This window comes from Palaemon carinicauda, chromosome 2 (genome assembly GCF_036898095.1).
Source record: "Palaemon carinicauda isolate YSFRI2023 chromosome 2, ASM3689809v2, whole genome shotgun sequence".
In the NCBI taxonomy this organism is placed as follows: domain Eukaryota; kingdom Metazoa; phylum Arthropoda; class Malacostraca; order Decapoda; family Palaemonidae; genus Palaemon; species Palaemon carinicauda.
This window is the reverse complement of record NC_090726.1, coordinates 64838048-64865460: the sequence shown is the minus strand read 5'-3', so window position 1 is coordinate 64865460 and position 27413 is coordinate 64838048. Positions and strand designations below refer to the sequence as shown.

General features: G+C 42.9%; 1 protein-coding gene across 5 annotated transcripts in view; it reads left to right on the top strand.

Moving 5' to 3' along the window:
* The window catches only part of LOC137625616 (lysosomal-associated transmembrane protein 4B), a 117327-nt gene that overhangs the window by 44229 nt on the left and 45685 nt on the right, over nucleotides 1–27413 (top strand). For all 5 annotated transcript variants that reach the window (XM_068356543.1, XM_068356540.1, XM_068356535.1 and 2 more), the window contains 2 exons: nucleotides 6824–7045; nucleotides 26461–26725. In XM_068356543.1, coding sequence (XP_068212644.1) covers nucleotides 6881–7045; nucleotides 26461–26725 — 430 coding nt within the window. In that variant the 5' untranslated portion in view covers nucleotides 6824–6880. The remainder of the gene's footprint in view (nucleotides 1–6823; nucleotides 7046–26460; nucleotides 26726–27413) is intronic.

The following is a 27413-nucleotide window of genomic DNA, read 5'->3' as shown; positions in this document are numbered from 1 at the left end:
AGTCTCAGCTCGTCCCATCCCAGACCATTGTCTCCTTGGGTATGGATCTTCAGAGTCGAGCTTTTCGGGCTTTTCCGTCGGCCCCAAGGATCTTCCAAGCCCTAGAATGCATCCAGAGCATGCTGAGAAGGAACCGATGCTCAGTCAGGTAGTGGATGAGTCTAACAGGGACACTTTCATCGCTGGCCCTGTTCATCGTGTTAGGGAGACTCCACCTCCCCCCCCTTCAGTATCATCTAGCTGCTCACTGGATAAAGGACATGACGCTAGAGACGGTCTCAGTTCCTGTTTCCGAAGAGAGGAGGTCTTCTCTCGCGTGGTGTAAGAACAGCTTTCTTCTCAAGGAAGTCTACCTTTGGCTGTTCAGAAACACGACCGCCGTCTCCTCTCGGACGCATCAGACACGGGCTGGGGTGCGACTTTGGACGGACAAGAATGCTCGGGAACATGGAATCAGGAGCAAAGGACACTTCACATCAATTGCAAGGAGTTGTTGGCGGTTATTCTGGCCTTGATAAACTTCAAGTCCCTCCAGCTTAACAAAGTGGTGGAGGTGGACTCTGACAACACCACAGCCCTGGCTTACATCTTCAAGCAGGGAGGGACTCTTTCGTGGAAGTTGTTCTAGATCGCAAGGGACCTACTCATCTGGTCTAAAGATCGAAAGCTAACTGGTAACGAGGTTCATTCAGGGCGGTATGAATGTCATGGCAGATCACCTCAGCCGGAAGGGTCAGGTCATCCCCACAGAGTGGACCCTTCTCAAGAATGTTTGCAGCAGACTTTGGGCCCTGTGGGGTCAGCCAACCATAGATCTGTTCGCTACCTCGATAACCTAGAGACTCCTGTTGTATTGTTCTCCGATTCCAGACCCAGCAGCAGTTCACGTGGATGCTTTTCTGCTGGATTGGTTCCATCTCGACCTGTATGCATTCCCGCCGTTCAAGATTGTCAACAGGGTACTTCAGAAGTTCTCCTCTCACAAAGGGACACGGCTGACGTTGGTTGGCTCCGCTCTGGCCCGCGAGAGAATGGTTCTTAGAGGTACTGCAATGGCTGGTCGACATTCCCAGGACTCTTCCTCTAGGAGTGAACCTTCTAAGTCTACCTCACGTAAAGAAGGTACACCCAATCCTCCACGCTCTTCGTCTGACTGCCTTCAGACTTTCGAAAGACTCTCAAGAGCTAGGGGCTTTTCGAAGGAGGCAGCCAGAGCGATTGCCAAAGCAAGGAGAACATCCACTCTCAGAATCTATCAGTCTCAAGGGGAAGTCTTCCGTAGCTGGTACAAGACCAATGCAGTTTCCTCAACCAGTACCACTGTAACCCAGATTGCTGACTTCCTGTTATATCTAAGGAAAGTAAGATCCCTTTCAGCTCCTACGATCAAGGGTTACAGAAGTATGTTGGCAGCGGTTTTCCGCCACAGAGGCTTGGATCTTTCCACCAACAAAGATCTACAGGACCTCCCTAGGTCTTTTGAGACCTCAAAGGAACGTCGGTTGTCCACTCCAGGCTGGAATCTAGACGTGGTCCTAAGGTTCCTTATGTCATCAAGATTTGAACCTCTCCAATCAGCCTCTTTTTAGGACCTCACATTAAAAACTCTTTTCCTCGTGTGCTTGACAACAGCTAAAAGAGTAAGTGAGATCCACGCCTTCAGCAGGATCATTGTTTTCACATCTGAAACGGCTACATGTTCCTTGCAGCTCGGTTTTTGCTAAACGAGCTTCCTTCACGTCCTTGGCCTAAGTCGTTCGAGATCCCAAGCCTGTCCAACTTGGTGGGGAACGAACTGAAGAGAGTACTTTGCCCAGTTAGAGCTCTTAGGTACTATCTAAAAAGGTCTTAACCTTTACAAGGACAATCAGAAGCCTTATAGTGTGCTATCAAGAAACCTTCTTTTCCAAGTTCTAAGAACTCAGTTTCTTACTATTCAGGCTTCTGATTAGAGAAACACATTCTCATCTGAAGGAAGAAGACCTTGCTTTGCTGAAGGTAAGGACACATGAAGTGGGAGCTGTGGCTACTTCAGTGGCCTTCAAACAGAGCCATTCTCTGCAGAGTGTTATGGATGCAACCTATTGGAGAAGCAAGTCAGTGTTCGCATCATTCTATCTCAAAGATATCCAGTCTCTTTACGAGTACTGCTACACCCTGGGACCATTCGTAGCAACGAATGCAGTAGTAGGCGAGGGCTCAGCCACTACATTCCCATAATCCCATAACCTTTTAACCTTTCTCTTGAATACTTTTTATGGGTTGTACGGTCGGCTAAGAAGCCTTCCACATCCTTGTTGATTTGGCGGGTGGTCAATTCTTTCTTGAGAAGCGCCGAGGTTAAAGGTTGTGATGAGGTCCTTTAGTATGGGTTGCAGCCCTGTATACTTTAGCACCTTTGAGTTGATTCAGCCTTCCAAGAGGAACGCTGCGCTCAGTAAGGAAGACGATCTTATTAAAGGCAGAGTAACGGTTCAAGTCGACTTCCTTACCAGGTACTTATTATTTCATTGTTATTGTGGATAACTGATTATATGAAATACGGGATACTTAGCTATCCTTTAGTCTTGTACACTGGTTTTTCACCCACCCCCCTGGGTGTGAATCAGCTACATGATTATCGGGTAAGTTTAATATTGAAAAATGTTATTTTCATTAGTAAAATAAATTTTTGAATATACTTACCCGATAATCATGATTTAATTGACCCACCCTTCCTCCCCATAGAGAACCAGTGGACCGAGGAAAAAGTGAGGTGGCGTCAACAAGAAGTACTGTAGTACCTGGCCACAGGTGGCGCTTGTGAGTACACCCCCTTCTAGTATAGTGATAGCTGGCCTATCCCTCCCGTAGAATTCTGTCGGGCAACGGAGTTGACAGCTACATGATTATCGGGTAAGTATATTCAAAAATTTATTTTACTAATGAAAATAACATTTTACAGTAATCAGCTAGCTTCTTGTTCCAGGCTGATATTGTTCAACAGCTTTGGGATAATTACTGGTTCAAGAGAATGTACTTAGAATTCATGTATCAGATAACAGGGTTTTTTCAGCAGAGTATTATTGCCCTTTTTGTTAGTTTTACCTATTTTTCAAAAGGTATGTTATCTTATGAATCCAGTAATGTGCAGTTGTTTGGGACTAATTGTAAACTGGACTATTTGTTTAAAGTACTGTATGATCCTAACTCAAGTGTGTAAAATGTTGAGGACAGGTCTGTGATTTGCAAAATAGATATGAGGAAGTATTTTTTGAGAATAAGTGGCTATCTTTATTTACTACAGGAATCATTTGACCTGAGAGCTAATAAGAATCTGCTAAATAATGCTCTTAAGGCTTTTCTGATGATCAGGTTTGATCACTGCTTTTTTCCCCCTCTCTCTGTCATCCTATCCATCTCCCATTCCTGTATCCTCTTCATACTCTGTCTCCAAGTGTTCAAGCTAATATGTAACGGGACATCGATAGTGTAAAGAAATGGTAAAAGTTTTAACTAGCACTATTTATTCTGGCATCCTCGTAGTGCTTCTGTTATTATGCAGCCTCCATTCTAACCATTGTGTTTCAGTGCCCTGCTCTTCGTATGCTGTAGGCCAGGGCTTTCTCTAGCTATTATTATAGGTGAGAATTAGTAGAAGCAGTAAAGTCCATGGTGTACTCACCAATTTCCACCTTACTATCTTCGACTTTTTTTTTTACCAAATTGGGGATTATACATGCTCTTGGATGTCAATTTGTCTCAGGCAACAGTTTGGGCATTGCATATGTCCCAGATATTGATAATTACTTAAACTCTTTGTGGTTTCATAAGAGAAAAGGTTTGTTAGCTCCTCCTTGGAGCCAACAGTTGTTAGTGAGTAAGACCTTTTAAGAAGCACTTCTTTACAGGGAAGAATGGCTGATAAATCACAAAATCTTTGTGTTGTAGCCTACTCTAATACAAACCTTCATCTTTTATATAGGAGATAGATTCAAACACAGCAAGAACTTGGCAGTTAAAACTTAAATGTATGTGTTGGAAGTAGCCAGTAATTTTAGCCAGTGGCGGGAAAGCCCATGAACGGTCACTTTGATTTTAGGTGCCGAATAACACAGATGTCTCAAACTTAGCCTTTAAAATAGTTTCTTTCTCTTTTCAGTGTTTATGTATGCTTACTAATGCTGTAACCATAGAACAACTAAGGCCTAAGGTATGACCTATGTTCGTAGGAGTCTCCCATTTTTTTTTTGCTTTTACTATGTCCAATTTTGTTTCCATCATAATTGATTTCCTCTTCATGGATGCACTTCTATCAGAAGAATCTCATTTATGATTTTCAGACATGATGTCAAGCAAAAATAGATAAAAAATTATTGAAAAAAAAAAAAAAAAACACCGAAATCCCGAGTACTTATTTTAAGGTAAAATTAAGTGCTGGTACTGATGCTAAAGTGATGTGTAAGACACTACTACATGGCCAGGGGACAGTTTTAGCTGCTCTACACGTCAGAATGTAGTTTGTTATGTTAAGTACTTTTTGGGAGCTTGTTTGTGATGGGAAATCATCGTAACTCAATACTGTCGTAACTCGAGGACTTGTAACTCCAAAATGACCTCGAGCAGAATGGTACTCGGACATTCTGCTTCTACCAGGGGAAGTTCCGAGAGGGCCTCCCCTGCAGAAACAACCTGGTCCGTCAGCCCCACCTGCAAAGGTTTCACAAATCTGTGAAAGCCCTATCACTTCACGGGGGGAAGTTTATCCAGCACCTCCTCAGAGAAAGAGAGGGAGAGGCTTTAGCATGGAACGTCTCGATGTCTCAGGAAATCTTCCACTGACGTGTATCAGGCAACGTGAGCCATGTTCTGTGGTTAGTGCCATCGAAGGAATACTTCTCTTGTAGCCTCTATTTCACTAGAAGCAGACTTTTTAGCTTACCTCAAAGAGGAAAGACACCTCTCAGTCTCAGTGGTATAAGGGTATCGTTCAGCCTTGAGCTAGGTATGAGACTGAGAGAAGTGGATATTTCCTCTTTGTAGGAATTATCTGTATTTATCAGGAGTATGGAGCAGACCTGTCCTCCTCACATAATTTGATCCCCATCTTGGAATGTAACCAAGGGCTTTCTGGTTGCCTTGCCTTGGCTTCGATTAAGCCTGTAAGCAAACTACAAGGACTCGTATTCATTCTTTCATTCTGAGCACTGTAAGTAGGTCTTTTATCTTTTGTTCCTAATTTTGTAGCGAAAACTCAGAATCCGTCAATCCCTGATTCCAAGTTTTCATCCTTTGCAGTATCATCACATGGGGTGTAACCAACAACATGGATGAGTTATTTTTGTGTCTTGTAATGGCTCTAAGGTGCTACTGTACCTTAAAAAAAACATATTCAACCAGCCCCAGGTTACAGAACGTGTTGTGGTCTTATGTAACTCAATATTTTTAGATCTTTTTCGTTGGAAAGGGTAATCACATTTATGTAACTGTGAATGCATCGTAACTGAAAATATATAAAAACCCAGAGCTATGTAAGACCAAATGCAGCACAAAATACTCAGTTACATAAGAGGGGATAGTAAATTGAGACTGATACCTTTAAATACCGGTAAGTGAATTTTAGGGGCTTATGTAATACTATAATGGCTTTTATATTTGGTGTAATATGGCTGTGATTTGTTTCCTGTATTTAGCCTTATAAAACTATGAATATAGTTATTTTGTCTTCTTTCAAGGCTAAAATACTCAAGGTTTTTCTGTAGTTATACAAGAAAATAGGGAGTGGTATTTGGGGTGTATCCTTTATTTGCAGTTTTTCCTCTTTACTGGTGTCTGTGTGAACTAACCCCTGTGATTGGCAAGGTCTGACTATGTTGTTATTTTCAAGTGATTAAATTGTACAAGTATTTATTACATTAAACATTCAGCTTCAATATGAGGGATTACTTAAAACTCATATTGTACATTTATATATACTTACTCTACCTACCATTAGAACGGGAATTCAGGCAGAAAGTGTACATGACTGAACCTAATGAAGAGGGCTCAAAATTGAATTTTGCATTGCATCTTGAGAGTGCTTAGCAGATACCATGTAAAATGTTAACTTTTATCCTTTGCTAGAATAATTTACCGCAATTTTAAACAATACTCGGATTAGTAATTATATGTTTGGTATGGGATTCCTACTGTAATTGGGTACCTGCACTTAGCTGGAAGTTGAAGGTGTGAGACAGATTTGCACCCTTTGTTACAATCCTATGGCCTGATATGCATGTCTCTATACAAGACTTGTCCCCAATGTCATTCAGTGATTTTGACTGAATACTGTATTTGCCAAGTGTAGTTTGTTGTTCATGTGTATGATTTCTTTGTTATAGACAAGTAATTTATTATTGCAGGTACAGTATTATTAATATTAGTATCATTGTTTTATTATTATTGTTATGGTTATTATTATCATTAGTATATTATTATTGTGATTAAGTATTGTAGATTGATATTTTAGTCTTTCCTGGGTTAGAATACTCTGAAAGGGAACTAGGAAAAACTATACAGTATAGCAGAAATTTATGCAGGTGAAACCAAAGAAACTGCAAGAAACCCTGGATACTTTCTGCAGTACCATGCCAAGTATGTTTAATAACACTTTAAGAGTGTAGGCAGATCAGACTTTGAAATTTCCTGAAAAATATATATCCAGTATATATTTTCTTTCCCTGAAAATTCCTTTCATACAGTTCTATATTTTTTATATGATAGTAAGAGCCTGACAGGAATTGTGTTTTTTATTTCTTTGTTTCTTGATTGTTTTAAAGCTCACAATTGTTACTTTTAACTTCAGAATAATAACGAAAATCAAGAAGTGGCTGACCCTGGAGGAGGTCCAGAAACAGTAGACATGGCAAGCAATGAGGAACCTAACACTACTGTTGTTACTGGTAGAGGGACATTGCAAAAGCTGCAAGAACGATTTGAAGCAATGAGACGACGAAATGCTAATTTTACATGTTTCCTATGCTGTCATGTCCGTACTGGAACTATTGTCATTGGCTTCTGGCATATGGTAAGTATATACAAGACACTCAGATTTACATGAAGGTAATGTCTTTAGCTGAGCTGGAACGGCTCATGAAATTGGTAACAGTGTAGTTAACGACAGTTGGCAAGCACAGTGTCTAGCCTCGCCCATTGTTATGTCAAAGACTCTTCACCTTTGTCTTAAATGCAATGAGTACATACATACTTTTATCCAAGCCTGTTTAATTTTTTTTTTTTTATATGTTAAAGTTGTTCCTACACAATTACAAACCATTTGTTCTTTACTGTGGATTTATTGTTCTGGGCTTAGCTTGAAAATGAGCCATAAGCTTTTTAAGCGAGGTAAACAACCCCCTGCTAGTTAGGGGGGCTTATGGGCGGTAGACCAACCACCCTGCTTACACACTCAGCTAGACTGTATATCCACTTTTGATCTCTCTCTCTCTCTCTCTCTCTCTCTCTCTCTCTCTCTCTCTCTCTCTCTCTCTCTCTCCTCTCTCTCTCTCTCTCTCTCTCTCTCTCTCTCTCTCCTCCTCTCTCTCAACCATTTAAAACTGTCTATAAACTCACTCTGTTTTCTTCCCTGTTTTTCGGGTATGATTGATCTTTTTGAGGATTTCTAACATGCAGGTTTGTCCTAGCATTGTAGGACGCTCTTACGACAAATTCATGTTAGGGTAGGAGACAGGTTCTCATTTCCTTTGCCCTTGGTGCAGACAACACTCATGCACTCAGACGTCTCCTTGCGCAGAGTGTTGGAGTGGTCCTCCTCCCTGTGGGAACAGTATGGTAGGCGATGGAAGAAGTTTAAAATGGGATTCTTCTCTCTCTGGGTCATCCTCGAGGTTCAAGAAGCCCCGACTTCTTACTTCAGCGTCTTGTCTGGCCTCAGCTGACTCTGCTCGTTTGGTCTCCTCTGGAGGATAAATAAGTAAGAGTAATGTCCCTTTGACATCCTGACAACTCTCAGGCACGAAGGACCCTGTCGCTTCCCCTAGCGAAGTGACCTCGGCCACCGCTGGAGGGAAGTTTCTTTTGTCTGACGCTATGCATCAGCTTAGGCCATCACAGGGGATTTCAGGTCTCCTATCTAAGGTGCTGAAGCTAGAGGCACAGCGAGAGCTCACAGCTGCCTCCGCAGGGGTTGGCCACTGCCTTCCCCCCAGAGCCTCCAGATTGCCTCGTGCCCATCGCCGAAGCCTCCTCTGTAACTTCTCGCCCACCTCAGGAGTTGCAGGCAGGATCTTCTCGAAGTCCTGGCCAGGCTTGCTATCCCCCATGGTGAGCAGGCCAACTGATCTCAGTCAGCCAGCTGAGCTTGCTCTGCATGCTGGTTGTTGAACTCCCTCAGCAGGAAAAACGCGGTTCTCGCTGTTTCTTCACCATACAAGGAAGGTCGCCCTTCTCTCCAATGTGAAAGGACTTCCTCTCTTGAATGATTTCCCCATTTAGTTCCTCATAAATAGGCATTAGACTTGTCTGTGTCTCGCTCCAGCTCTTTGGAGTTGAGTTCTTCAGAGCACCCAGATGGTGATGCCCGCGGTCTTGTGAGACATGATTCTTCGGGTTTATTGCCTCAGGCCTTTACTCCCTACGGAATGGAGCCAGCTAGTTCTGACATACATGGGCGATAGCAGTGCCCAGTCATAGACAATCCCTCTGCCTTGCTCATTTGTGTCCGAGTGGACGCCTCCTCCTAGAGGCAGTTCGTTAACCTCCTACAGGTTCCCTGACGAATGTTTCAACCCCTGTCCACAATGTTATGGTTCACGAACAATCAGTCTCTAGTTGTGTGTGAGAGTCCGCTTCAGTGCAAACTCACCCCACCACACGATGGTGAGGTAGGCAGGCAAGCTCCTCCCCCTGATGAAGGTCTGTGTTCTTCTCTGGCTGTGCCGCTAGCCCGGGTAGCGTGCATGCATACTTTGATTAGCTTTCCAAGAAAAGGAGCTGCTTGTCATAGGTGCTTTGACAAACACTTTTCTGTTAGGGATCCCATGGACGTCGTTTTCATTCATGAAGGATGCGCCATGGTTTAAAGACTTCATTGAGGCACTGCAAAAAGCAGTTAGCTGGCCTGTTCTATCTCCATCTACTCAAGCCTCAGCTAGGCCAATCCTTATCCCTCTTGCGTTGTCGGGTTCACCTGGGAGTTCCGATCCACCTCTTCCAGAAAACCTACTCCTTCTACAGCTGTGCCTCGTGCTCCGTCTCCTCCTGAGCAGTCGACTAGGTATCAGCAATTCCTAGACTCTAAGGCTACCCATCCTAGCCAAGATCCTATTTGGAAAAAGCTGTGTATTATCCCAGTCAAACCGACTAAGAGGAGAAGAGGTCACAGGCATGAAGCATCTCCCCCAGGTGATGCCCATGATTCAAGTACCAGCAGAGGCTCAGATCTCATTCATGGTAGAGTTTGGGACAGCCAAACCAGCCACTTCCCTCCTGGAGCCTCCGTCATTATTGATGGTTCCTCCTCAGGCCTCGTGCCCGTGGAAGTTCCTCGGAAGGAGGATCCGTCTCTCCTTGCCTCCTTTTCAGCCAAGCCTTGGGAGTGGAAGTATGTGAAGACTCTTCTGAAAATCTTGAGGCTTCAGGTTAACGGAACGGTATTGTTGGTTCGGTTTCGGTCTCGGTGTTAACGGAGGTGCAGAACCTACCCTCTAGGTTTCAGGCTCCTGCAAGGAATCCAGTTGACGAACCTGACCCCCTATGGGTGTGAGTTTGGGTCTGGATGAGTTGCAAGACATTGTCTCATACCATTGTGATGGTGTGCTGCCAATGATTGCCAGTCCTAAGGCAAAAAAAATCCGGACCATTCCTTTATGCAGGTCTTAGCCTGCATAAGGAAGATCAACAATCTGGGCAATCCTTCCTATTTCCCCCCTGAGGGAAAGATAAGGTCCTTGATTGATTCTGCTAGGCCCCTAGAATTGCCAATACAGTACCATGATTGAGATACCTTGGTCTAGGATGGGGACGTGAGCTAGGAAGAAAGTCTTTTAACAGGTACCTGGGACAACAGACTCTTCGAGCAGGACACGTCTTGTGTACTTCCTCCCCCGTTTGTTCGGCAGAGGAAGTATTACGAGATCTTGGTTGATGATCCCCCTCCTTTGCCCGTAGACCTGGCAATACAGGCTCTGATGAACAACAACACTTAACCCTTTTACCCCCGGGCTCTTTGGAAATTTCCAACCCTTAACCCCCAGGGGGTTATTTTTTTCCCAGCACATTTTGCAGTATATTTCTTTTAAATTGCTCTAAAAGCCTTAATTTTTGTCATAGAGAGGTCAGGTTAGTCTCATTCTCTTGGAAAATGCCTGAATTTTTTCAAAAAATTATCAAAAATATGAAAAAAAAATTTTTATAGCATTTTTTTGCAAGGACGTACCGGTACGTCCATGGGGGTAAAGGGATGGGTTTTATGAAACGTACCAGTACGTCCTTTGGGGGTAAAAGGGTTAATAAGTTGGTAGCACAACCAGTAATTTTCCTGGCAGCAGAGGCCACAAACATGGAACGGGTTGCAAAGTCTTCTTTGTAAGCTGCTTCGTGGATTGGCTACTGATCTGGCTCGGTTGGTTATGTGATTGCCGATGAGGATTGGACAAACCCAGATGAGTGAAAGGCAATGAACACCTTTTAGCTTTTCGGAGCAAGGGCTGTCGTGTTCCTCACTCATTACCTAACCAATGAGTGGATGAAGTGGATTTTGAGAAAATATGGCTCTGTCATTTCAAAACTTCACAGGCAGGTATTAAAGAGAGAAAATACTCAAGTTACACAATTTAACGGTGAAGAGTCCTTCCTTGTTTAACTCAGAAAAGAGTGACGCAGTGGCGGAGTGCTGGAGGAAGGCGAGTCATGACTTCCTCCTCTATAGGGCAGTTGCATTACATCCTTACTCTTCAGCACTCTCGACACCAAGATTGTCCCCGTCAACTGACAAAGACATAGGATAGGGTCAACGGGTTCTAAGTAGTTCACCGCTGAGAAGCAAGTCCTGAAGCAGCCCTTTCATGGCAAGGGTCCTAGAAGGAGTGGAGGTATAAGGGGAAGACATGGTCGCTCCCTGCTGGTGGGGGCCATTCCTCTTGCCTGTCCACCAGTGGGGGATGCCTGGAGCACAGGTGGCAAAGAAGAGAGTTCAATGGGGCCGAACCTTGGACTGTCTCTGTCCTCCGTGCGAGGTACCACCTCCTATTCTTATACACTCTTCCTCCATTGACTTCATTCAGTGATATTGTGTTAATTTGCGAAGGGATCAGCGAAGGAACTATCCATTCAGGCAGAAGTCCAAACCATGTTGGAGAAGGATGGTCTCTAACTCCAAGACCACTCCTCTACCTGCTTCAGCAACCACATGCAGAGATTTTCCACTGAGCAATCATTTCCCTACAACTTCACGCATGAAGCTTATCCAGCATCTCCTCATGCAGTGGCAAAACAGGTGTCTGAGTACCCCAGGCTGTCATCTATTATTATTATTACTTGCTAAGCTACATCCCTACTTGGAAAAGCAGGATGCTATAAGCCCAGGGGCTCCAACAGGGAAATAGCCCAGTGAGGAAAGGAAACAAGGAAAAATAAAATATTTTAAGAACAGTAACAGTATTAGAATAAATATTTCCTACATAAACTATAAAATCTTTCACAAAACAAGAGGAAGAGAAATAAGATAGAATAGTGTGGCCTCAAGCAAGAGAACTCTAACCCAAGACAGTGAAAGACAGTGGTATAGAGGCTATGGCACCACCCAAGACTATAGATCAATGGTTTGATTTTGAGTGTCCTCCTAGAAGAACTGCTTACCATAGCTAAAGAATCTCTTCTACCCTCACCAAGAGGAAAGTGGCCATTGAACAATTAGAGTGCAGTAGTTAACCCCTTGAGTTAAGAAGAATTGTTTGGTAATCTCAGTGTTGTCAGATGTATAAGGACAGAGGAGAATATGAATAGAATAATCCAGTCTATTCGATGTATGTGTAGGGAAGGAAAAAAATGAACCATAACCAGAGAGAAGGATCCAATGTAGTACTTTCTGGCCAGGCAAAAGACTTCATAGCTCTCCAGGCGAAGTGGACTATCTTCCGTGGTTGGTGTCATCTAAGAGGTGTCTCTCCACTCAATGTCACTATCCCTTTGTTAGGAGAGTTTTTGTTTTACATCAGGGAGGAAAAATTCTGCATGTTCTTGGCAATCTCAGCTTTGAGCCTTGTCTTTAGACTGATCGGAGTTGATATTTCCTCCTCGACAGAATTGTGTTTGCTCATTTGGAGTTTTGACATTGCATGCCCATAGTCAGAAGTTAGACCACCTCCTTGGAATATAATGAAAGTATTATGCTCCCTGAAAGGAGAACCTAACCTAACCTAGGAGCTCCTTACAAACCCCTGAGTCAAGCATCAGATAGTGAGGGTCAGCTTGTTACATGGTCTATCCTATGACCTTGCCCATTCAAGGTAATGGGGGCAAGTAACATTCAGCTTCGTCCCTGAGTTTATTGCCAGGACTCGGAATCTGGCTGTAGCGTACTCTAGCTTCAGGCCCTTCCAGATTTTGAATCTTCGGAATGTAACTGATGATCCTGATCAGCTGTTACTATGTCCTGTGAGAGCGCTGAGGCGCTATCTCAGGCACACATCAGGAGTTCGCCCACAAATCAGGTGTCTTCTTGTGAGTACGGGGACGGTTAAGATGAGAGTTGTGAAGAACACGATCTCCTCTTGGATCCATCAGGTCATAGAATGTACCTTAAATTCTGAATCTTCTCTTCAGAGTTGAAAACCTAGAGGTCATGATGTTAGGGGCGTAAGTACGTCTCTAGTGTTTAAAAGAAACTTCGCTGTGGCACATTGTTACGAACCTTGTCAGGCCGTGGTGCAAGTTCTTATTGCACGATAAGAGAGGTCAGTGTTTATAAAAAATACCCAACAGCAAATTGGTCAGCAGAAACAAAAACACTTGGGAAAACTTAACAATATTTATGAACAACAAAACTTTAAACAGTCAGCCTTGTGACTACCTAACAATGAGAATCAACAATTTAGCATACGAACATTAATGTCTAAAAAGGCACACACTGAGACAGAGTTTAATATTAATAAAATTCTTAACGTGAAACACCACACACTCAACGAGAGAGTCAAATAATTAAATAACAAAGCACACAAAAAAAAAATATATGTACAGTCAGCGCGGATCGGTCTGTCCGGGCAGCATCCGCCGTGCATTCATTTTGGTCCCCCCCCCATATCTACACTAATACACAATATAAATCAATAAAAATTTAATTGAACACTCACCAATATCCCTGCTACTTGTCTATAGGGTAGCCTTTCCTCTTCTTGACCTCCAAAAGTCGTTGAGGAACACTATCGGCGAGGTTTTGGAGTAATTCGGCAGGTATTTCAGCCCACACCTTATGGAGCGCCGCCTCGAGAAGTGTCACGTTTGTCGTCACTTCTTTACGAAGGCGGGCTTTAACTATCGCCCAAAGGTTCTCAATGGGCGAAATATGAGGACTTTGACCTGGCCAATCAGGAATATAGTTCACTTCGCTATTTTCCAGCCACTTTTTCACTTTTTTAGCCGTATGGCAAGGGGCACCGTCCTGCTGAAAAATTTCAGCTTCTGTAGCCGCAAAACAATCCGCTAAATTGTCTTTCAAAATGTTCAAATAGCGGTCAGCATTAACCGTTATGCCTTTAGGCAAAACAACAAGGCTTGGGGCACCACCGTAGGCAAACGAACCCCAGACCATAAGCGATGCTGGGTGCTTAACTGTCTTGGCCGTGAGATTAGGCTTAAGAGGATCTGACCCCTTTCGCCTCCACACTTTTTTCCCGGTCGTCTCACTCACACAAAAGGTCGCTTCGTCACTCCACAAGACACTTCGCCACTGCTCCAAGGTCCAATCCTTGTATGTCTTGGCAAAAGCAACCCTCCTCTTCATTTGTTTCTCAGTTAAAGCGGGCTTCTTTCTCGCGATCACTTTCTCGTAGTCGAGGCGCTTCGACAGGTTTTCCTGAATCGTACTAACACTGACGTCGCTCAACAATTTAGGGTTCTGTTCTTTCAGTTGCCTCGAGAAGTGTCACGTTTGTCGTCACTTCTTTACGAAGGCGGGCTTTAACTATCGCCCAAAGGTTCTCAATGGGCGAAATATGAGGACTTTGACCTGGCCAATCAGGAATATAGTTCACTTCGCTATTTTCCAGCCACTTTTTCACTTTTTTAGCCGTATGGCAAGGGGCACCGTCCTGCTGAAAAATTTCAGCTCCTGTAGCCGCAAAACAATCCGCTAAATTGTCTTTCAAAATGTTCAAATAGCGGTCAGCATTAACCGTTATGCCTTTAGGCAAAACAACAAGGCTTGGGGCACCACCGTAGGCAAACGAACCCCAGACCATAAGCGATGCTGGGTTCTTAACTGTCTTGGCCGTGAGATTAGGCTTAAGAGGATCTGACCCCTTTCGCCTCCACACTTTTTTCCCGGTCGTCTCACTCACACAAAAGGTCGCTTCGTCACTCCACAAGACACTTCGCCACTGCTCCAAGGTCCAATCCTTGTATGTCTTGGCAAAAGCAACCCTCCTCTTCCTTTGTTTCTCAGTTAAAGCGGGCTTCTTTCTCGCGATCACTTTCTCGTAGTCGAGGCGCTTCGACAGGTTTTCCTGAATCGTACGAACATTGACGTCGCTCAACAATTTAGGGTTCTGTTCTTTCAGTTGCTTAGCCGTTAATGTTGGATTTTCTTCTAGGCTTCGCTTTAAAATAACTAAAGTACGATCAGGAATCTTCCGGGGGGGGGGGGGGGGGGGGGGGGAACCAGCCTGGGAGTGAGAAGGGATCTCGTCGCTACCCCCTGCCTTGAACTTGGCCACCAAGCGCCTCACTGTTCTCTCGTTCACGCCAGTATTCTTCACTATTTCCTTTGTTTGCAGACCTAAATTATGACAGGTTATCACTCTAACAATGTCATCGTGACTTGTACGGGGTCTAGACATCACTGGGGGGGGTTTGATAGACAAAAATGCCACGCGAACTCACAAAAGAACGATTGCAACTCGGCCCTCTCAACCTGACACAACCTCACTCCACGACTTCAGGAAACACACTGACTAGCTTCTACCTACGCAGATATGTAGATGCCAACTTGTATAAAAAGATGCCAATTAGTCAATTTGTCCCAGTCGATTTTTTCCCCGATAAACCCCATGCCTCCGATTTACGCGGAACGCTGTGTCCGGCCCACTACCCGGACACAGCGATCCGCGCTGACTGTATATATCCTCACACTCTTTGGGGCTGGATGAAACCACCCCCTGCTCCAACCAAAGTAGCGACTCCAATAACATCATCATCACTCAGCTACCGTAGGGAGTGCAGCTTCGCAGGACTCCTCATCAAAGGGAGGGAAATGGAGCTTTGGTCCCCAACCCGAAAAAAGGTAAAAGATATCTCCTACCTAACAACTGCCTCCCTACTTGTCACCACGAGCTCCAAAGCTCCTGCAACTGCCTACGTCAAGGATCACTAAAACGCGTCGACGGCGGTGTCCCTCCCGCGTCCACCTTGATGCCGGGATTCCTACGTCGGCGCCGAGGATCGCAGAAGAGAACACACAGGAATCACAAATCACCGCAGGTGGCTGAAATGCACCTACTTAAAGCCGCCAAACGTAGGTATCGCAATCCTCTAAAACGCTCACATAAGCCAGCTGCTGCAGTAGGTCAGGGGAGTGGCGAGCTCGAACTGTGTCTACAAGAAATCGAGTTCCTTGCACGTAAACACAGGTGTCTCTTCTCACCAAGGACTCGAAAAACCCAGAAAAGAGACAAGCGTTAAACTAGACACTTAAAAATCTTTAAGCGAGCGGGGAGGAGGTTAAAACAGCACTTCAAAAGAAAAAAATTAAATTTACAACTGAAACCTTATTAACTAAACTTTATGCTAATTTTGCATAAAACAAAAATGCAGTAACAAGGCTGACGTAAACAAAAGCAAAATTACGTTAATACATAATACACATCTACTTCTAACAGGTGTTAGGTGATGGCAAACAACCTTCTCTGATTATTACCTGGAAGATGTAACCCACAGGAACTTGGATATCTTTAACTACCTCAGCTCCCTTAGAGGACCAGTAGCAGTCGGTCGAAGGTGGATGTTACCCAGTACTAGTCTGGGATGAATAGATAGAATGGATGACCTTTTCTTCCTTCATCTTTCCCACTCTTTGGGGCACAATTTCCAGTGGACTCTGTAAGCTGGTCTACCTCTGAACTCGTTTTACACAAGGGTTAGGTTACAGAGACAGGCACGATGAGAGAAAAATCGTGAATATGGGTTGCCCTAGGGTGAGCTAACTCTTATCCTAACAAGTCACTAATTCTTGCCTACGAACAGGTGGCCTAGCGGTTAATTAACACAGTAAATACTGCCTAGTATTGTTTTTATATGGTTTCAATCAGTTTGATTATATGTACAGTGTACAGTATATGTGCACACATGTACACTATGTAGTGCACAGGGAAGGGCTACAGCACAATACATGAAACAACCTGTATAATTTTTACCAAGCACGTAGTCATCATACACACTGTAAAATACAATATAACAAAACATTGTTGTTCCTATCTTGTACAATTACTGTACTGTACTAGAGTATAAAACTCACTGATATTGTACAGTATTGTGCTGTATATTATTGGACAGTAACAGTACATCTGTACTGTAAGTGTTTGTTTTCATTCAGATGACTCGACTACATACATTTAACAACTCTCCACGCACATAAGCTACAGTACAGGTATGTAAAGTATGTAACATTTAATAAAGAAACATGAATACTGTAAATACTGTAAGTAGTTAGTAAAAACTATGTTTTAGTGTAGCAATACTCTTTACTGTTCTGTATGCAATATACAATTGTAAATTTAAGATTAATTTACAATAACTAATGTACTTTTAGTGTGTGTATATATTTTTAAACACAAGACTTACCCGGTGGTTATATAAATATCGCTTTAGTCCCTGACGTCCGGCAGAAATTCAAAACTCGCGGCAATCGCAGATTGAGTAGCCAGGTGTACCACCAGCGCCCTCTCTCGCGAGGTACCTAGAACCATTCCATGATTCTTCAGATCTTCCCTGCCACTCTCGCCGGCAACATCGTTGGATATTCACTCGTTATTAACCTGAATTTGGCAGTTATCTTGGTGATGTACTACTAAATTGGTTATTGGCATTCGCTTGTTTTGATTTTCTTTGGTATTTGATTGTTATGTTCGTAGCTTAAAAGGTAGGATTAGGAGTTTTTTCCACCTGTAAAATTAACGAACCCATTCTTGAAAACATGATGACAGAAAGAAAACACTCCGCCAACACTATGACGTCACAATCCTATAACGTAAACCACGTAGACTACGTAGTATGACTTGCAATTTCTTTTCTTTTTCTATGCAAAGAATAAGTGAATACTAATTTACAAACCAATAGTATTTAAGCTTTTATATAAAATTAAAGGAATATTTTATTTTAAGAAAATATTTGTCCTTTTAGTATACTTTCTTTAGATAATCTTCGAACTATTTTCAGAGATTAAATAAACTAGCGTACAGTTAGATTTACGCTACGTAGTACTCAATTCTTTTTATCTTTGTTTACTTTTTCGATATTGGGAATACTAATATTAATCGTATAATACATATAGAGGTTCCAATTGTAAAGTGTGACTAATCAACTTTTATTGGAAACTCTTAAGTAATAAGGGTTGTTTACATATACTTATACATTATACAAATACTGTTCATTTAATATTCTATATAAAATATTTTGTTACAATTTATATAGGATACAGAGAAAACCTATTGCATTCTCCTTTAAGCCCTTGGCAGATGAGTAAGATCTCTCACAACGGGCAGGTCTACTTATGTGAAAGAGTTTAAAAGTGCAAGTTTTCATTGATAAATTAGAGTAGTGAATTTATTCAGTACAGTGGAGGATGCGTCTGCTCGGACCTGTCGTTATCCTAGCCTTAGACCTCTTCCAAGCTCCGCAACCCCTGGGAGAAGGAATGTCGATCAACGAAAGGAAACGAGAGGCGTTAGCGCCCGAGCAGACGTCCCCTCGAGCGTTCCTGTTGACGTTTCCCAGAACGCTCGTCCTCGCCGTGGGTAAGGCGACGTAAAAGTGTTATCTTCGCCGTCAGTTGACTCAGCTCACAGAAGCATCGAGCAGTTAGAAGTCATGCCACGTAACTCCGAGCGTCAGAGCTTTGGACGGCAAACTACTAACGCTGCTGTAAGAGTTTGACACGGTGTTTGAAACTGAGTGCAACTTCTTTGTCTCTCTTGTTGGATGAGCGAGCGTCATTGTTCCGAGAGTCGTGGCGCCGAGCGTCAGGCAGTTGCATGACGTCAAGTATCCAGCAGTTGGACTTGACGTCGAGTGTCAAGCAGTTAGACATGACGCCGAGCGTCAAGCAGTTAGACACGACGCCGAGCGTCAAGCAGTTAGACATGACGCCGAGCGTCAAGCAGTTACGTGACGTCGAGCGTCAAGCAGTTGGACCTGACGCCGCGTGTCAAGCATAGCTCCGAGCGTCTAAATCGCGAACTACATTGTTCCGAGAGTCACGTGACGCGAGCGTCAAGCAGTTGCATAGCGTAAAGCGTCCAGCAGTTGGAGTGTCAAGCATGATGCCGAGCATCAAGCAGTTAAACGTGACGCCGAGCGTCAAGTAGTTAGACGTGATGTCGAGCATCAAGACTCGGACGTCGTGGTTACACCAGTTGGACCAAACGTCGAGATCGTGAACGTCTTGGTTCCGATCGTATTGACCGCGAGCGTCTAGCGTTGGAACATCGTTACGCCAGGCGGTATATAAAAAGGTACAGAAATAAATATTAACTATTAAGAAATTATTTTCTCAGACCAAGGCCCGCTTGAACAAACTCTTGGTGTCTGATGGAGGGGGAGAATTAAACCCCTAAAAGTAAGTAATGATCTTGAACCCATTGAGGCCAGAATTCAGGACCTTAAGGAGTTGACTCCTTGGAAACAAGACGTCTCTACCTCGGTTAGAGACTTGTAGGAGGAAGGGATCGACGATCTCTTTTCCCCTATTTATCTTTTAGAGGAATTCTCTTAGAAGAAGATCCTAAGATCCTTCTTCCTTCGGTTGACTTAAAGAAACTCATGAGAGTTTTTTTCTGAAGAGTTTCCGATTTATTTTGTGCCTGCTGCTCCTCGTCCCGCCTTGAGAGTTTACACTAGGGAAGGCGTTGAAGGAGAGTCTGTTTTCTAAGATGGTGCTGTCTCGATCATTTAAAAGAGCTTTGAGGATGATGGGAGACTGGATGCAATCCAAGTATACCAGGGTAATACTGTTTTCCCTTTTTCCCTCGGCTTGATTGGCCTCCAGATCTAGTGTTTGGTACGAGACGGGAGAAGTTCTCAACTTGGGAGTCCCTAATCTATACCCAAGGAAACTTTTTGAGTCTAGTTGACGCTCTGCATCGGATAGCCTTGAGAAGGACCAATATTGGTCAACGTCAGATCTTGATCATCCTTTCGAAGGCGTCTTCAGAGCTTTCAAAGTATTCAATTTCCTTGACTGGACTCTGGGAGCTTTGGGGAAGAAAGTTTTCTTTCCCTTGAAGGATGTGGACACTGTAAGTCTCAGCCTCATTATGTCAGGCATGGATAAAGCCTTAAAGGACGGTTCCAATGAGTTAGCAGCCCTTTTCTCAGCGGAGGTCTTTAAGAAAAGAGCCCAAATGTGTTCTTTTCTGTCCATTGGTGTTACACCCATTCAGAAGTCAGAATTGAGGTATGCACCACCCTTTTTTCTTCCTCTCTTCTCCCTCAAGAGTTGGTCTAAGAGGTCTCTTCTGCTTTAGCCCTTAAGGTCACACAGGTTTTTGTGTCTAAATCAGCAAGAGAGTTTCTGCATACTTTTTCTCTAAATCGCACAGACAACAGTAGGAGCCAGACTAAACAACTTCTGGCAAGCCTGGGAGAGGAGAGGAGCAGACCTTTGGTCTGTGCTATTACTGTACTAAAGGATGGATGCGAAATCTTTTTCCTAGTGAAACCTCCTTTATTGGTTACTCCGATAGACCTCTCTACCAGATACAGAGAGGAGCCAAAGAGACAGGCTATGCAACTTCAAATGTCCCCTTTTTTTTTGGAAAGGGAGGCTATTGACCGGTCCTGGATGTAACGGCTCTCAACGCCTTCGTTCAGAAGACAAAGTTCTCCATGGAGACATAGAAATCAGTCCTGACAGCAGTAGAAAAGGACGACTGGATGGTCTCTTTAGACCTCCAGGATGCTTACTTCCACATCCTCATCCATCCGAACTTCAAGCAATACCTGAAGATTCGTGTATAGGAGGAAGTTGTCCAGTTTTTGGCTCTTTGTTTCGGCTTAAGCACCACCCCTCAAATAGATGGTGCGTCTGCTAGGACCTGTAGTTCTTCTAACCATAGACCTCTTCCAAGCTCCCCAAACCCTGGGAGAAGGAAGGTAGAATGTTCTAACCATAGACCTCTTCCAAGGAATGTCAACCATAGACCTCTTCCAAGCTCCCCAACCCCTGGGAGAAGGAATGTCGAACGACAAAAGGAAACGAGAGGCTTTAGCTCCCGAGCAGACGCCCCCTCGAGCATTCCTGTTGACGCTTCCCAGGACGCTCACCTTCATCATAGGAAAGGTGAGGTAAAAGTGTTTTCGTCATCTTCGGATGACGCAGCGCCCAGACGAGGCTGGCGTCAAGCTTCCAGACCTCTGAAGAGGAAGGTGGACATGGTCAATCAGTGTCCTATCATGACACCACAAGCTTCTGGTTGTAGTCTTTGGAGCAGTCCTGAGCGTTTTTCATTTTACCGAAGAAAGCTCTATTGCCAAACGTCCTTTAGAATGTCGGTAACTGTCAGGAAACGTCCAACTCACCCAGTTGCAGGACAGCTGTCTGAGCCTAACATGACCTCGGTTCATGCTTCTTCTCCACCATCAGACTGGTTATCGTCCTCTGGACGCTCTGCGCATTCTTTAAACGGCGTAGGAAGCGAGCTTGTGGTAGACGTGACGCCTCCTGTATCACAACAAGTTGACCCTAATTTTAATATGCTGCAAGATATGCAACAGAAACTCTCTTTGCTCATGCGAGTTTATCAGCCTGCAAACAACAAGAGAGTAGCAGGCCTAGACTCTGAGCGTCAGGAAACTTCACACCTGGACGCTAAGCGTTGTAAGACTTCTAGTCGAGAGGTTCTTGACGACGAACGTCTTTACAATTCCCCCGTTAAATATCATGTTGCAGCCACTTTAACTCAAGGAGTCAAGCAGACAAACGTGACGTCGAGCGTCCAGCTAACGTAACGTCGAGCGTCCAGCTAACGTGACGTCGAGCGTTCAGCTAACGTGACGTCGAGCTTTCAGCTAACGTGACGTCGAGCGTCCAGCGGAACCGACGTCGAGCGTCCAGCGGAACTGACGTTGAGCGTCCAGCTAACGTGACGTCGAGCGTCCAGCAGGATGTGACGTCGAGCGTCCAGCAAGACGTGACGTCAAGCATCAAGCAGAACGAGACGTCGAGCGTCAAACAGCTCGTGACATGGACATGTACGCATTTCCACCATTCAAAATTCATTACGAAGTGATGCAAAGTTTGTGTCGCACGAAGGGACCAGATTGATTCTAGTGGCCCACTTTTGGCCCTCAGAGAGTGGTTCATGGAGGTACTGGAATGGATGGTAGACTCTCCAGGAAGTCTTTCATTAAGAGTAGATCTACTCAAACAACCCCACTTGGAAAGGTACCATCAAAATCTCCAAGCTCTTCATCTAACTGTCTTCAGATTATTGGAAAACTCACAAGAGCTAGAGGTTTTTTTGAAGGAGGCAGCTAGGGCTATTGCAAGAGCAAGGAGGACTTCCACCATCAAGGTTTATCAATCCAAGTAGGAGGTTTTTAGAGTGGTGCAGAGTCAACTCTGTTTCCTCGTCCAGTACCTCTATAGCTCAGATTGCTGACTTCCTGTTATATCTTCGAAGGAAATGCAATTTTTTCATCCTCTACCATCAAAGGATACAAGATTATGTTAGCAACCGTATTCATGGCACAGAAACTTGGACCTTTCTAATGTCAAAGACCTACAGGAACTTCTCAAATCGTTTGAAACATCAAAACAACAGCTCCAGGATTCACCAGCTTGGAATCTGGATATAGCCCTGAAGTTCATTAAGAGTGACAGGTTTGAGCCCTTGCCTTCAGCTTCATTTAAGGACCTCACGATGAAGACACTTTTTTTGGTCAGTCTGGCGACAGCTCAAAGAGTCAGTGGGATTCATGCTTTTAGCTAAAACGATGGTTTTCGAGATAACAAAGCTATCTGCTCATTCCAGTTAGGCTTTCTCACCAAGAACGAACGCCCTTCTCAACCTTGGCCCAAGGCTTTTGAGATTCCGAACCTTTTGGATGTGGTTGGCGAAGAGTTGGAGAGGGTCCTGTGCCCAGTAAGAGCCCTGAAGTTCTATCTGGGCTGAACGAAAGAGTTGCGAGGTAAGTCGTAAGCTCTTTGGTGCTCGGTCTAGAAGCCCTCGTTACAGAGGTCGAAGAATACACTTTCATTCTTCATCAGGCTCTTACTAAGAGAGGCTCATGCACATTGCAGTGAGGCAGACCTCAAGTTTTTAAAAGCCAAGATGCAGGAAGTTAGAGCTGTAACAACTTCGGTGGCCTTCAAGCAGAAAAGATCGTTGCAAAGCATTAAGGACACAACCTTTTGGAGGAGTAAATCTGTGTTCGCTTCACATTATTTTGAAACGTGTCCAGACTCTTTATGAGGACTGCTTCACTTTGGGACCATTCGTAACAGCGAGTGCATTAGTGGGGGAAGGATCCACCACTACGTTCCCGTAATCCTAATACCCTTTTCTTCTCTAGGAACTTTTGTATTTTTATGGTTGTTCGTGGAGATTGCGACAGTCTTCCACAATCATTGATTTTAGTCAGGTGGTCAATTTGTTCCTTGAGAGTGCCCGGAACAAGGGTATTGGAGGAGGTCCTGTCAACAAAGGGGTATTTACTCCGGTTTGACAACTCCTAGAGGTCTTCAGCCCCCTTGGTGGATCGCTGGATCTCATAAGGAAAGCGGACATAATGAAAGTATTCATTGAAGTCAGCTTCCTTATCAGGTACGAACCCTTAAGCTTTTTTATTAACTCTTAAGTAAAATTCCAACAATGTTGGCTGTCTCTGACCCTCCACCAAGGGTGTCAATCAGCTATATTTATATAACCACTGGGTAAGTCTTGTGTTTAAAAATGATATTTTCATAATGAAATAAATTTTTGAACATACTTACCAGGTGGTTATATAAATTTAATTCCCTCCCTCCTCCCCTCTAGAGACCTATGGGCATGGAAGATCTGAGGAATCATGGAATGGTTCCAGGTACCTTGCGAGAGAGGGCGCTGGTGGTACACCTGGCTACTCAATCTGCGATTGCCGCTAGTTTTGAATTTCTGCCGGACGTCAGGGACTAAAGCTATATTTATATAACCACCGGGTAAGTATTTTCAAAAATTTATTTTATTATGAAAATATTTTTTACAACGACCACTAACAACAGTTACAAAATTCTACGCAACAATGTTGATGAAATTTTTGAGTCTCTGGTGCAGTATGGGTTATTGTTGCTGTAGGTAATCAGACATCTACAGGACCCAGTATTTGATGGATTACGTATGTACAGTATCTGAAAAAAATATATTAATTTAGTAATCGTGTACAGGTGCAGAAAATAAACAGAAAATACAAAAGAAAAAAGAAACTACTGTACCAACAAAACATTATAGTACAGTACTGTAATACTGTTCAAAATATATACTGTACAATATTACAGTACTGTAGTATCACAATTTAAGATTACGCTACCAAGTATACTAATAAGTGTACAGAACAGTACATATTTTCATGTAACGACCATTCACCATTTTCTTACAAAGTTCTGCGCAGCAATATTGAAACATGGTAAAACTCTTCAATCCAAATGAAAAGGGCATTCTCCATCATCAGCATGCCCATTTCCCTCCCCCTTGAAGCAATCTTAGCACTCCGAGGGGCACTAGCAGCAACAGTAGCTTGAATATTAGCCTCGTTCTTCTCTTTTGTACCTCACGATACTCTCGACACCGAATAGTTTCCCAGCGGCAGTGTACTTCATCCCTTCCTTACGCTCATCAAGCACTTAAACAAACCTTTTCTTCAAGGATCATGACCTTCTCCTGCCATTTGGCAGTCCCTTGAGTAATAGCAGGAGCACACTTGCAGGCCATGATCCTCAAGCAAAGGCTTAGCAAAAGCAAGGCAAAGTCAGATAAAGCATATGGTTTTGAATTCTGCGACGAGACGTGATACACACGAGGTGGCAGGGAGAAGACGACGCGGGAGTTAGGACAAAATGAGCGGGTAGAAGGGATTGTCGCAAAGCATACCCAATTCAAAGGAATGCGGGCTATTTGTAAACATCACACTGCGTGAATTCTTATCACGAGTATGTGAATTTTTATTTAGTAGGTATTGTGTTGCTCTTTGTCGCGTGAAACTGAAGTTGCAAAGGAAGAACTTGTAAAACGAGGGCTGACTGTAAATTTGTTTTATGTCCCCAATCTCCCTGCAAGGAGGAGTTGGTCAATGTCTAGGTGTGAAGTATCATTCCTTGCTCTGACCTGGTCAAGTCACCGTGCTTGCTCTCCACTCATTCATCCTGATTACCCAGGCCGTCAGGCTGAGAGTTTCAGAAGGTTTCGGGGAACTCCTCTCATGCTCTACCAAGCTCCGAGCTGTACCCCAGGTTTCAAGATAGTTGGAGTTTAGACTTTCACCCACTTAAGGGTGAGTCTTCATAATAAAGAACGAAAGGTTTGTATTTGTGTTGGAATAAATGACAAATTGGAAGTCAATAACTATCTACAAACCTGAGTTCTTTACTTATACTTGTCCTTCATCACCTATCCCCCAAAAATTCCTGTCTGCAATAAAAAGATGGGAATCTCATTGAGTGAGTATGTAAGCGAGGAGGTCGGTCTACTCCCCGCTACACCGGCTTACTAGTGCAGGGCTGTTAACAGCTCGCGCAAAAATTTATAATTAGTTTCCAGCTAAGCTGTAAACATATGTCCATATTAAAAAGCCTCTGCTTTGTATAGTTAGGAAAAGGAAATTACTTCTAAATTTGTAGTTTTTCCATCATCAAAACCCCCTTTTTTATTGGGGTATGGTTTTTTTACCGGAAGAGATGAATATGTTACAAATAATTTGTTTCCATTAGCTGGTTCTGATAAAAAAATTGCATTTCTTAATTTTATGTGCTTAAAAAGTTGCATTATCACACAGTAAATGATAGACATTACCTTATCTGAGAAATGCAGAAAAATATTATAGAAATAGTTATAAAAAGTAAAGCGATACAGGTACCACATTTCAGTTATTCAAATCTTATTGTAAACTTTGCCATTGAAGTTTGTAGTTCTACTGCTGCGGAAATTCCATTCCATAAACATTCATGGTTGTTACTATACTGTGTTGAATTTTTTAACTGAGGCACATTTGCAGTACTTCACAGGGGTGCCCTTTTAGCTCGGAAAAGTTTTCTAGTATCTGATTGGTTGCAAGTATTTTGTCCGAATATCATTATTGTTTTCAATGAATTACCAAGTACGGTACAGTAATGTGAATCGAAACTTATTTACTAACCTAAATTTCTCCCTCAGATATATGTTTTGTCAATAAGTAATGTTAACAAATAAAGATATTACAGTATAAAGTATTGTGATGGTAAGTCTAGATTTAATAACAATACCCGCCAAGCCAATGAAAGGAGCTTGTTTTTGGATGCGCACTATATGATTTTGTAACTTTTCATAGATTTTAACACAAATTGGGATAAATTATATAGTGCATAATAAGAACATGTTATCATAAACTTTCTTTGAATACCAGAATTAACTAAATACATGGAATTAATAAAACTCGCTATTGTTGAATACTTGGGGGACAACTGTCAAATACCAAGGCAGGGATGGAAGGGAGAGGGAGGGAAGTCGTGGTTGTAACTAGGTGAAATTATGAATTGGTTTAATTATGATATTTGTGCAATTAATGGAACACTACCGTATCGTCAAACCAAAAATAGTGCTATTAATAGAATCTCTGACTTTATAAAAAAAAATAGCAAACCCTTTCTACACAGACTTGCATCATAGGTTTATGATGTAAGTCTGTATAGAAAATGTTTAGTACTACTGTATACAGTATTTGTCTCAAGTTATATTTTCTGTGTTATGTGTAAAAGATGCTTTTAGTGAATTATGCTAATGATCTTACATCAGTATTTTCTCTCAATTTCATATTTATTTTCAGTTACTGCAATTGATGGCTCTGTCATTGATAGCAATTGTCGTCTTCCATCCAGAGGTGCTTCTGAACTCGGGTAACCCTTCCTCTGGTACCCAAGCAGATAGAAATGATCAGTTATCTGTTAGTCCCCTGGATGTCCAAGCTCTGAATTGCGGTGAGGAAACTCCTTGCATATTAGCTGCTCAAGGCGATGGAAGTGTTCATCAGTCAGCAACCGATCTATCTCTTTCTTTGGGAAATCTCCTTACAACTCATCGTCTGAATAGAGGTTAGTTCTTGTGATATTTCTATTGTTTTTTGGATCATGAATTGGAGAAATTTATTTATATAAACTTCTGATGTTCTTATTGCTTCTTCTTTTGAAGCTCGGTTTATTGACATTTATCCCTAAAATTGAAAAAAATTCCATTTGCTCTCTTTTCAATACACATTTTTCTAGTAAAGTAATGAGACACTCAAGCAGATAATGGAGAGAAGCCACTCGCCAGGGTTATTTGCTATTCAGTTCTTCAATCGACTTCTGTCTTACGACGTATTCTTTTCTAGATTGTGGTAAGTTTTATTTTTGTGTCCAATTGTCTCTCTCTGGACTTGTTAATATTGCTGCGTAAGGTTAGTACTGTGTTTTAAATAACTTTTGTGAGGAGTGCGTATGCCTCACTAGGAAAAGTGTGTTTCAAGTTCAAGTACTTGAAACTTGATTTTGATCCAGTGGAAATCCAAAGAAGACCAGGATATTTGTACAGGAGTTGGTGAAGATATATGATGCCAATGCCATTCTCTAATATACACTTATCTAGTCAAGTTTTGTTATTGATGAGCCTTAAAAGCTCTTAATTTATTTAGCTTCCCTTTTTAATTTCACAAGGCCAGTGAGTCTTCGCTGTAAGGTGGTAAATCGTTACCTTCCTGGTTGATTACCCTAACCTAATTCCATAGTTGGATCTAGTGCTAAT